At 37.7% G+C, this 12,334-nt stretch overlaps 1 protein-coding gene across 2 annotated transcripts in view; it reads right to left on the reverse strand.

Moving 5' to 3' along the window:
- Positions 1–517: 517 nt before the first annotated feature.
- LOC117421343 (ADP-ribosyl cyclase/cyclic ADP-ribose hydrolase 1-like) overlaps positions 518–12,334 on the reverse strand; it is a 41,860-nt gene continuing 30,043 nt past the window's right edge. For both annotated transcript variants that reach the window (XM_034035637.3, XM_034035636.3), the window contains exons 6-8: positions 9,255–9,341; positions 4,397–4,483; positions 518–4,285 (exon numbers count right to left, since the gene is read on the reverse strand). In XM_034035637.3, coding sequence (XP_033891528.3) covers positions 4,219–4,285; positions 4,397–4,483; positions 9,255–9,341 — 241 coding nt within the window. In that variant the 3' untranslated portion in view covers positions 518–4,218. The remainder of the gene's footprint in view (positions 4,286–4,396; positions 4,484–9,254; positions 9,342–12,334) is intronic.

Below are 12,334 nucleotides of genomic sequence, written 5' to 3' on the forward strand. Positions count from 1 at the left end.
AGTAATCTCTAAAGAATTCAACCACCTCCTCAGACTCAATTAAAGTCATATGCCAACAAATCAACACTAGCCCATGTTCTCATCCACTCATTCTTGGCCCCCCTCCTTCATCTGAAAAGTTAGGTGAAGCAGAGTTCACAAAATCCCTGCAACCTTGATTCACTATTTAATATGGGTGCATTATAAAAAGGAGTGGTGTTTTAAATATATGCAACACCAATATAAGAAAAGCGGTGTTTTTTGAATATATGCAACACCAATAGTTATATCATAATATAGCAGATATAGTTATAATGATTATAATTGATTACATGAACTTGGCTTTCAAAAATATATTCCCTCATGTCATCTCACTCTCAAATTAATTTCATTCTTTCCTTACAGGTGTGTGTTTAGCAGGTTTTATAGGGAACTTCCATCGTATATCTTTTTAGTGTAGAGTTTTCTCCTTATGGAAAACCTAACTATTTTACTGAGCTGTAAAGCTGTAATGTTTTTCTCCTATGGGCCCCTGGTGGCTTGAACTTAATTGACATCCAGATGACCCTGTATGTTTCAGCTATACACATACTGGCTAAAACCAGCTTGCTGGAGACACCTCTTTTCTTGACAAGTTTAATAAATTGAAAAATACTTCTAGCCTTGACACCGTAAATTCCTGATAAGAGAATCCCCGCTTCTCTTGCCAATGAAGACCTCTTGGCCTCAAGCACTGATCCCTCCAAGGGCAGGCTTGTAGAAAGTTCAATAAAGCAGGTTACTTTTCCAAAGCCTATCTTTTGCTTATAAAGTTATTCTTCAATATTTTTTCAATCTTTTTATTTTGTATTTTAAACACAACATCTTTTTATGCTGCGTCTTTTAACTTCAGAGTCAAACTAGTACATTACTTCTTATAGCGTATGGCTGCTAACCTTATTACTTTCTGCTCGCAGCAGTATATCCGCAATATTACAATAGGATTTTATTCAATTTTTCTGCTCTCTATTTGTGGTGTATCTTCTGACAATGCTTATTTTTCTTAAGTTATAGTCTGCTTTTATTTTAGGTTGTTCTTACTCACCTACTTATTTTAAAACTGAATTACAAGCAGAAACCTACTCAAAGCGAGGTCTTTTAATCCTTTTCTGTTTTTCTCTTTCCCTTAAGAATACTCCTAACTCCTTTCCCTTTATATTCAGAAGTTATAATTCTTGAATGTAAGCACACAGTAATTCTTTTCATTGAATTAGGACTCAGTTTTTAACTATGCTCATCTTGATAGAAAACAGCTTCAGGTATGCTATCATATTAAGCAAAGTGAATCATATGATCTTATACATAAAAATTGTTCATAGTATTTCATACTAACAATAATTATCACTACCTATGATTATATGTTACCACAGCAATCTATACCATTTAAAACAAGCATATTAACATACATCTATTAGTACAGCATTATTCTGTAGTCAAGCTGAAAAGTCTTAACAGAGATTTCAGCACTAAATTCTGGGAATCGTGCCAATTTTAATAAGAGACTGCTCAAGGCCGGCCAGTGTATCAAGTTGTACCAGATTCTGTTATACGGTCTTACAGAGAGAGCGAGTACTTTACAGTATTTGTTACAGACTAAAGATTATTCAAACATTACAAATGGTTACAGCACATATCATCTCATTAATACATTTCATTTTTAAATCATCCAGTCCATGTCCAATGTTTCAGCTCGTTCCCAGCAGGACTCCACTTCTGTCTTGGGTTCAGCTCGGGTCGGCTCTGCAAACACCACAATACCTATTTTGCTCTACATTATTAGTGGGCAGACTTAATACAACTGAATCTGAATCAATCGAGGAGCCGTGAACTCTAGCCACTGAAATTCTCCATGCAAAAGAATCCAATTTCTTACTACACATAATAACTGGTTCGAGGTCACCCATGACAAAAGACATCTGAATCTGGCTCTGAGCCAAGCCAGGCAACGGGCGGGGTTAAGGAATTTCGTTATTACGTTGCATCAGTCGGTACACTCCAGAAAAAAAACGAAAAAAAAACAAAAAAACATGGTGGGCAGTGAGTGTGATGAGAGAAAAGTACAGCCTTTGGACGCTGAGGAAGTGCAGACTCTAGTTTTTCTGAGGGCAGATAGAAGTGTTCAGGAAGATCTGGAGTCGTGCGTCAGAAATGAGAAAGTTTATGCCCTAATTTCTGATGATTTTAAGCAAATAGACATAAACCGTGGGTACGGTACACTTAATTTACACACTCAAAAACACACAATTCTACCAAATTTCTCATCTTTGACCTTTATTATATTAAAGAAAAAAAATGCGGAAAATAAAACAATTCTAAACTTATTTACAAAAATATTGTCAAACAAAATACTGTACAGCTGTACCATGCATACAACTACAGCTCTCATTGCTCTCGCGCAGCTTCTTTTTTTTGTTTGTTTTTTTCTTTTATCCTTAAATGGGCACATCTCGGTTGTACAGTGGAAAAGAGTCCGAACCAGCTACAGAATTAGTTACAGACAGGACGCAATGGGAAGAGATTAAAATTCCTAAAAACATTTTTTTTAACATCTAAAACCAGATCTGGTAAAAAGTGTCTGGAAAAATCAGGATTTGAATCTCAGTTCTGTCTCGCTGTCTTCAGCATCACCATGAGAAGAAAGACAGAACTCAGTAGGTTTATATGATTATGACTATCAAAGCATATCTCAAAACTATGGCTCTCAGCCAGCGACATGACAAAATACTCTCTACCAATTAATTATTTTTTTCCTGGGGCTAAAAGAAAACAATGGATCAATTCAGTAGCAGTTTATAAGGCCTGGCAACTGAAATACATGCAAATTGCATAATTTGCTCTTGATTGTCTTGATTTAGGATTGCAAAACATGTTTAAGTATCTTTGTGCATCAAGCTTGTATTTTTAATATTATTGAAGAAGAACAAACAATTTCATAAAGCATCAATTCCGATGCAACAGGATGTCATTCATTGTTCAGGGCGGGCTGAAGCTTCCCCAAAATGTACCTTAGCCCCTGCTAGCAGTCTTCTTGAATGAAAAAAATCAACAGAATGTTGTTAACTCCACGCTTGAATTTTCCATCATGCTCTGACCATATCAAGATGCTGTCATTGATAAAAGCTTGCCACCATTGCTGTGACATTACTGGTTAGTTCATCAGTCAGTGACGAATAAATAACTACTTAAGAAACAGCAGTGGAGATTCACATACTAGTGAACTCCCATTACTGTACTTTCCATAAATTCCAATCGAACAAAAGGACTAAATATTGATGATGTTATGGATTCAATTACTGTCAATCACAGTAATGCAGACCCCTAACAAAAGGAGCAATCCTCAGATTTAAAATAAATAAAAAGAAAATGCCAAAATGGGAACCTTCAAATGATGAAACCATTACTAGCCATGTAAATTAGCTCTGCAGTGCCACCTTGTGGCTTCTGTATTACTGCAACTACAATAATCACATTCTGTCTAAACATACACACAGTGGACCATACTGCCCAAATGCCTGGAAAGATAAAGAGGACACCTGAAGGGCTGGCCTTTGTCCTCCAGAGGCTGGTAGCTTGGAGACATCCACTTGCGTGTTCCTGGGTGTAAGTAGGCAACTGGCTTGGTCGTGGGATCGAAGGATGCCCACTGACCTTCCGTTCTCCTGAGCTTTTGTGGGTCATTGTTGAGGTGAGGGGAAAGTAATTGGACATTCAAAATTGATTAATAAAAATCATGGGGAAAAACTGTTCACTCGATTACAATTATGATGATTATTTCTTAAAAGTAAAAAAAGTAAAACAGAAATCCAATTCTGAAAAAAAAAAGTCTGAGTATATTTTTAAACAACAGTACTTAATGCTTTGACAAAGTGGACACATTTCAACAGCCTCCCAAAAGCTAAAGATGTAGCCATGGCTTTTAGTAACCATACCACATTTTTTTCCAACTTCCCTGTTACATTTGAACAGTACAGTACACAGAACATGTATGTGAAAAACAAGATTAACTGTTACATAAAAAGCTAAATCGCTGGCTTTATTAAACTGTATAGACATTCCAAAAACAGGATTGTCACAAATCATTACACAAATGAGTGTTCTGCAAAGCGCTGTTTTAAAAAAAAAATCTAATAATAAATAGTTAAAGTAAAAAACTAAACTTGAAAGTCAGAGCCATTCCATCAGCAATACATAGTTACTTAATTAGTTCCAGTTGACACAATCACAGGATTGAGAGATGGGGTCATTAATACACTGTAGAATCTCAGACCTGTTGGATAACAAAGGAGGACCCAGGTTACCTATATTACTATACAATGAGAATAAATTAATAAATAAATTAATTAATTAATTACATACATTAAAAAAAACAAACACTTACTTGTCAATGTCCTTACAATCAAAATCCAACCTGGAGTTATTCAAGATTCTGCCCAAGTCTTGTAATGAAATGCTGTTACATGAGGTCCTTAAGAAAACAATACAGCACTCATTTAATAAACTGTGTTTTGAATCACGTCACATGTATATCTTACCCGAGACCACAGAATATCAAACCAGTTTGGTTATTTAAAAAAAAATACAACATAGGGAAAACACACCACAAGCTTCAAATGCAAGCCTTATTTTTTTCCCCCTCAGGGTGAATGCAATTTTAATTCTTAATACTTTACTGTAGATCGACATTCTGATGAAAATAAAATGGAAAGTGTTTTGAAAAGAGTCAAACAGTAGTTTGTTAAATAGATATGTAAATATAAATGAAATCATGAAAATCAACATTCTACTTGAGATGAAGTTGTTTGATTTGTAAACATTTTCACCCATATATTTTAGTCAGGGAGTACAATCATGTTCTGTATGTGTGTTCACTGGCTTCCCTAAACCAATGTAGAAGTAGATTTCTATGCAGTTTGTGGCAGTTAAAATTTGTTTAAGTTATGTTTTTAAATGAATATAACACATCTTTCCTGTTTTATCAACGTCATTGCGGTGTGTCTTTTCAGCATGGAGACTCTGCCGGGGATGAAGATTTATTGATTGCAATTGCAGATGGTTTAGTGAACTGTGATGGGCGCTCAGAGCCAGAGTGAATAATACATTTGGCTGGAGGCCACATCCATGGGTGCGCAAGGCCGGCTGGAAAAAACATGAACAGGTACATGCATCCCAGTGCCGCAGCTAGGAAGTGGCTATGGGCCACCTCCCTCGGGATGAGGCACGCTACAAGGTGGTGGCTGGGGAGGAGGAGGCCGAAACAAAAGAAGCGACATGAGAGAATAACACACTGAGCCTTTATACGCTTTCTGTTGACATGCTGGTTAGGGGCAGATTCTCCTGCAGAAAAGCAACCAAGTTTAGAATTCTGTGAGGGTGAAAGCATACATGTTTATTTTAAAATGAAAATGTGCTTTCTAGAAGCTTTGGTGTTTTTAGGCACTAATGAGCCTATCAGACTGCATAGATGTCAAAACTGTGAATCATTTTCCTTTTATTTTCCAAAAATATGGAAGTATTTCCTGTATTAGTCTCCTAGTCCACTGTAGTTGTATACTTGTACAATGATTCTTTAATGTCACTTGTTTACCCATTTGCTGAAGCTTTGCTTTATTTAATGTATCCTAACATTTATTTCTCAAGAAATGGAGAAAAAAAAAATCCCATTGCTGTTTTTCAATGGATTTTATTGCTGGGACAAATACAGGATTTTCATGTTCAGATATTTCTTCATAATTTAAATATTCGTTTGTTTTCAAAAAAGTAATAAAATACATTATATTGCTCAGAACGCAGGCAGAGACAGCATAGCAACAGGGGCAGGGGGGCGTGGACCCTGTGTGTGTGCCTTTATTACACGTTGGACTGTGTAACACATTAAAGTAAAACAAAAAAAAACAGGAGTAAAGAATATGTTGTGTAGACTTTACTTTAGCCCTGAATTAACTACAAAAACAAAAGTATGCCAAATAACAGTTCAAGTTAAATGTTGTTTTGTTTATTCCTGAAATAAATACTACATAAAGGTGTGTGGCAATGTGCCCCGCCCCTGTGTGCAATTGTGTGTTATGTGTTGTATGTTGCGTGTGTAAATGTTGGTGTATAGATTGGTACATGGGATGTAAACGGGTCTGTGTTTCACGTGTATTTAAAAAGTGTAGATTTGTATTTAGGCACGAGGAGGGCACAAATCACTTCACGTGCTGGTTAAATGTAATGTGTGGCACGGGGTTGCACAGAATTAATTCACGTGCTGGGATTCAAGTGAATAATTAATTAGTAATTGAATCCCAGCACAATAGTATATATAGACGCACATTTCTTTCAGTCGGGGTTTTAGGTGTTCGGTGAGTGGAGAACGGGATTGGAGCGGAGGTAAATGTTAAGAAGAATAAGAAGAAGAAGAAGAAGTAGTAGTAGTAGTAGTAATCTGCTCACCGTGTTGTGTTCGTCTGTCCTGCACCGTCTGTTTAGTGTTTAGTACGTTTTGTTTGTCTTTTTATTTTGGCGTGTAGTGCCGTGTCCCGTGTTTTTGTCTGTTAAACCCTTTTATTTTCTGTGCTGTTTTATTAAATGCTGAGCGAAACCATTCGCTCAGCTCCACCAAACTCCAAGTCTCTGTCTGTTTACTCCCTGCTTCTGGTCTGACGCCACCCACTCCGGCCGTCTTTGTGACAAGGTGACACCACATTTTATTTCTTTTTTTCATTCCATGCCATTGCCGTCGGAAGACAACGCAGCCCTGGGCAGCTTACAGACAAGCCCGCAGGCACCCGGCCCGACCACTGGGTTCGCTGGTGCGTGGTGTCATTAATTGTACTGTTCAACATGTTCACAATATCAAGCCATCATTTTATTGTGTGTGGGTGTAAGGAGTGTCATTGATTAAAAAATTATATATAACTATATACCACCGTTATGAACCTTGAATAAGAAATATTGCAAATCTAGGTTTGCTCAATAATGTATTAGTTAGCTAACGTTACTATCAAGATGATCATTTTATTTCAAACCGAGATCAGATTTTTACATGTTTACCCATCTTTGAATATTAATATGCTAGCTACAGAGCAACAATGAATAGCTTTAAACCTTCATACTTAAATACTTAATTAATTATAATTAAATGTTATGTTGTTTTTATCTTAAAGCTGGATCGCCTGCGGAATGTCGTTGCCCTCGGCTTCCTTCCTTTTAAATCTGTATTTCAGCTGGCCTCTTGCTGCTCTAAGCAACTCTGGGTTCTTTTTTAAGAACTCATGAAAGTCTGCACAGGACATATTGAAGTTCAATTGCACCTGCAGCTCTGCTTTCACAACACCACAACTCAGTCTGTTTCTGTCCTTGCTCCACAGCTGTGCCATTAAATTGAAAACTCTCTCGCAGTAGGCACAGGAATGGACAGTGCGAAAGAGACCTCTTTCAACATTTGGCTGTCAGCACTCTCTGGCATTTGTCTGAAAACCTCCACCCATCTCTAATCTATTTTCTGCTCCTTTGAGACAATCTCTTCTCTTGATTGCTGTAAAACACAGTAGTCATCATACAGCTTGTCAATGTCAATCTCGATGCAGTGCTGTAACAAGAGTCTCAAAATCTGACCATTTCACATCATTGTCGAGTGAGAGCACTGCCATTTGTTTGAAAACTGATGTTTCGAAATCATACCATTTCTCCAGGTATTCAATGCACCGCGTCAATGTCTTATCTGTTTCCTCTCTGAATTTTCTGTTGTCAGATGGCAAGACATTGCCCAAAATGACTTGGGCTGATCTTCCATATAATTTGTCCTCTCTTCTTCTCTTTAGTTTTGAACTGAGGCCTTCCATGACACCATGCAGTTCTGTGCAGATGACATTGGTACATTCCATTTTTTTTCACACCATCATGAAACATTCCCATCAGGGTGTGCAGAAAGTAAACATAACAAAGAGGGAGAGATTCATGTTCTTCCTCACAGAATGCTTCCCACACACTCTTGACACATTCTTCTTCCCCCTGTGACAAGAAGTATGCCCTCAATGCTGGCAAGCTTTGTAGTACTTGTTCAATAGCGGGCAGAAGTGACAGCCACCTTGTTGGTACGTGCCGAAGCACATTTTTGTATTCCATTTCAACAAACTCGAAAAAGGACATAAGAGACTGTCTTTTTGGCCAAGGAGGGCAACTCGCTGTATACTTTGAGGACGAGTGTTTCTACATCAAAACTCAATGCTCTCATCCCATTTTTGAGGCAATTGTGGATCACATGACATTTGCACCCCACTTGTATCAGTTGGAGGCATCGGATCCAGCTGAAAAAAACTGTGCACCATCCCAGTCCTTAAGCAAAAGTTCTTGCGATTTTGGTGCCTAAACACTCTCTGTTATGCTGGTTGCTTTCGTCCGTCCACAAGACATTTCTTGCAATTTCAGAATCAGGTATAATTCTTGCCCCACTTCAGCCGCGGTCACCAGATTTTCTTGGGATGAGTCTCTTTTGGTAAAAAACGATGTGATTTGTGGCGTTCTTTTCTGTTTCTCTCATTCCTTGTGTTTTGTGCTCTCTGCGTGGCTGGTCAGCGCCCCTCTTCCCTTGTATTTCACCGAAAACCCTTGATAAATTTTGCTGTAGCCGTGTCAATTTTGCGAAGCCAATTGTTGAATGCATTTTCTACTGCTCAAATGGCCCTCACCACCATTCATGATTTTTTTTTTTTTAACTGTTAACTAAATAACTGTTGTAATGTTTCTAGTGCTTGGCAACGGCATCGTTCATGAGCGTACGTGCGCGTGATGGTAGTGCTACCAGTTTATATGACGTATTATGTCATTACGCTCCCAAGGGAAAGAAAAGCACAATCAGATGACACCGTTATGTTTTAACAATGAACGAACTTCTGTATGAATTATGTGCATTCATTATATTAATTTATTTACTTAAAACATCCTATTAAAATATCCTGGATTGCTTCACCGGGAGATCAATGCCGATTCTGGTAGACTCCCGGCCAATCCTAGAGGGTTGGCAACCCTATCTCACAGAGCTCGTTTTCATTTTCCATTTTTTTAAACTGTCGTGCAACTTCTGGTGAGGGGGTAAATAAGTACAAGGTCATTATGTCTTCTAGTGAATACGAACATCTGATTTTTGTAACTGGCACTAATACATATATTCTCCAGATGTACACTTTTATATGCATCTCTAGGTAGGCAATATATATATATATATATATATATAATCCTTAACATACAGTACATACCTGTCTTGTAGGCTGTCCATCACCCTTATGCTGACGTAACTGATCTTCTCTGGATCAAACTTCTTGATCTCAACACTTCCAAAAATGCTTTGGGATTAAACAATAAATACCAGATTTACAACAGTTTTCACACATGACATTTCTGACACTCGGTTGTTATAAAAACAATTTAGAAGCTGTGAGCACACAATTAAACCAAGTATGTTGCTCTTAAATTTGTAATACATTTTGGTAGGGCTGTGTTCATTTGCTTGCCAGGAATTCGAAGGTAGTTCTAAACCTTTGAAGATGCATCAGGTGGCATTCATGCACTGTATTTTTGTTTTCCTCTGTTAACAAACCGTTTGACAATGTAAGAACACTATAAAATCGCACATTAAATGTCACTCAAATGCAAAATTCCATCTTTTGATTTGTATAATGCATATTACTTAAACAAAAATTGTATTAAAACCACTACCAAATTCTTATACGTAGCAACTCTATGTGGCGCCGCTGCCATGCATTGGAGCAGGGTATATTATAGGGGTGCAAGATAATACCAATATACTGCGATATTCATCAGACAATACAATAACCAGTATTTGAACAACAATACCCGTATTTTTGGCTAAACTGATTCAGGGAAACGTCTACTGGAAAATGCCGGCTACTATCTCGCGAGATAATCACTTCCCGCGAGAACTCCTAATGTGAGCAGTGCTAACACAAAAGAAAACATGGCAGAAGCACACAAAGATTTTGAGCTGCTTAAATTCTGCAAAGCAAAGTCACATGTGCAGAATCATTTCCTACTAAAAACAATCTAAAAAGGATGACTGTATAACGGTATGTTGTTTCTGCAAGGCTGAAGTAAAATATGCTGGTGGTACCAACACCCTTGTATACTGCGGTGTAGTCCTGCATCTAATTATCAGAACGCCAATTAAAATATTGATTTATCTAAAACAAATTAGATGAATTTGTGTTTTATTTGTACATTGAACTTGAGGTAACATCTAAAAGGCACGCAACTTTTAGGCTACCCCTTAATCAGTGCTGCCAGATTGGCAGTGTTCCAGCCAAATTTGGCTTATTTTGAAAACATCTAGCGGGTAAATGTTGTCTTTGGCGGTTTGGTTATTTTTTTTACTATTTTTATCACTTTTTTCTATTGCTTTCAATTATGAGGTCATCTCCAGCTCAGAACTTCAAATCAGCACAATGCCCTGTATAGTAAATAGCATGTCACCACCCCCCCCCCCCCCCCCCATCTTTTTTCTGGAGCTCTGCATCCAATAAAATTACCAATTACACAAAACACTCAGTTATTTTTTATTCGTCACCAATTTAACTGTATCAGTGCATTTCAATTGTTTTTACATTTATTTTACTATCTGCCGACAGTTCTGGACAGATACATAAATAAATAGTTTATAACAATTACTTACCAGTATTTTATTTTAAATAAGTGTGTAGCACTCATTTATGCGTTTGTAATATATATTAAATCTTAAAAGCAAGGTCAGTTGTTTATTCCAAACCCTGGGTCTCTGCACTGACAGATATATAAAAGCAGCTTTAAACCCGTGTTTATGGCCACAGTCATAAAATGCACTTTTGAAAAACCTGTTTAATATAACAATGAAAATAATTATAGTATTTATAATAAAAAAAAATAATTACATTTGAAATCACTATTTTTAGAGAATTTTAAATAGCTTTCAAACCAGCACTGGTTTCCAGAATTGTTTCAGCTAGTTCTCAGACACAGCCCTGTGACGCATAACCAATACACCATCAGGTACACATCATGCCATGAGACATAGCCGAATGCGAGAGTAATCACGCACAACAGGATAACAGAAAAAAAAAAAATGTTTCACTGTTAATGTAATACAGGATCACAACATAACATTCATACTGTACAAGTCAGTCGCTGTCAGACATCTTCCAAACCACTCATCACAAAGGAGTCCTGGAGTCCTATCAACACACTGCGCTCCAGATCTCTTTCTCCCCACCCAAGGATGTCCTTCTAGAAACAACGTTTGTCTCTGCTACCATCGGTTCCTCCAGCATGGCAAAATCACCACAGAAACCAGTTCCTTGATCCAAGGGCATAGGTTTGGTTTGAACATTGGTGGGGACACAATTATTTAGGGGGGCGGAGTCACGGTCGCTAGGGGGGTTCGGGGGCATGCCCCCCGGGAAGATATTTTTTAGGAGAGCTGTTAAATGGTCACTTCTGGTGGCTTGAAATGAATGCTGGACATGAATCGAGGACAATCTGAATGACATGAAGTTGGCTCGTATACACTTAAAACACTATGATAAAGTGTCCCTCCTGGAAGCTGGTTTGACATCCCTGCTATAGAATTACTAATAACCTGAATTATAACCTATCCCAGCCTTACTGTAAGCTACCAATACCCCTGGCGCTACAAGCATGAGCACATGCACGCTTACGTGCTCTGCCTGCGTCTCCTGTGTCTGTGCTGCTGCTCGTACCTGGGTGCATTGCTTCATTCACCTGATAAAATAATAAACTGATGCATGCCATATAGAGAGAGAATATATGGCTATGCTAACTTTATTTGCTGAGTATTACTATACAGCATTAGCCTACTATCATATCACAATGTGCCTCAAACAATAATATATCTCAAAACTGAGTCTAACACTTTCACTGTTATAATCACTAAGCCATTACAGACCTCACCTGCGACCCTGTTGCTCCACCTGCCTCTGTACTGCTTTTTACCAGGTTGCACTGCTTCATTCGCCTGATAAAATGATAAACTGATGCATGCTGTTTAGAGAGAAAGTATGACTCTGCTAACTTCATTAGTAAATTATTTTTACATTTGCTATGAGAATCATTATCAATTGTGTTTATTACTTTAATGACATCTTCCTACTTACACTTTTACTTTTTGTAAAAAAAACTTCCTTATGTCCATCTTTCTTTTTTTGGCTGCCATTATGCTTTAGTCACCTAAAGCCGAATTGAAGTGATTAGCTAACGTTAGTTGGTTGACGATATCAAAACATGATCACGCACACTCACACTCACACTAGCCACCAAGGACGTGGGGTTA

The sequence above is a fragment of the Acipenser ruthenus genome, chromosome 1 (genome assembly GCF_902713425.1).
Source record: "Acipenser ruthenus chromosome 1, fAciRut3.2 maternal haplotype, whole genome shotgun sequence".
Taxonomy (NCBI): domain Eukaryota; kingdom Metazoa; phylum Chordata; class Actinopteri; order Acipenseriformes; family Acipenseridae; genus Acipenser; species Acipenser ruthenus.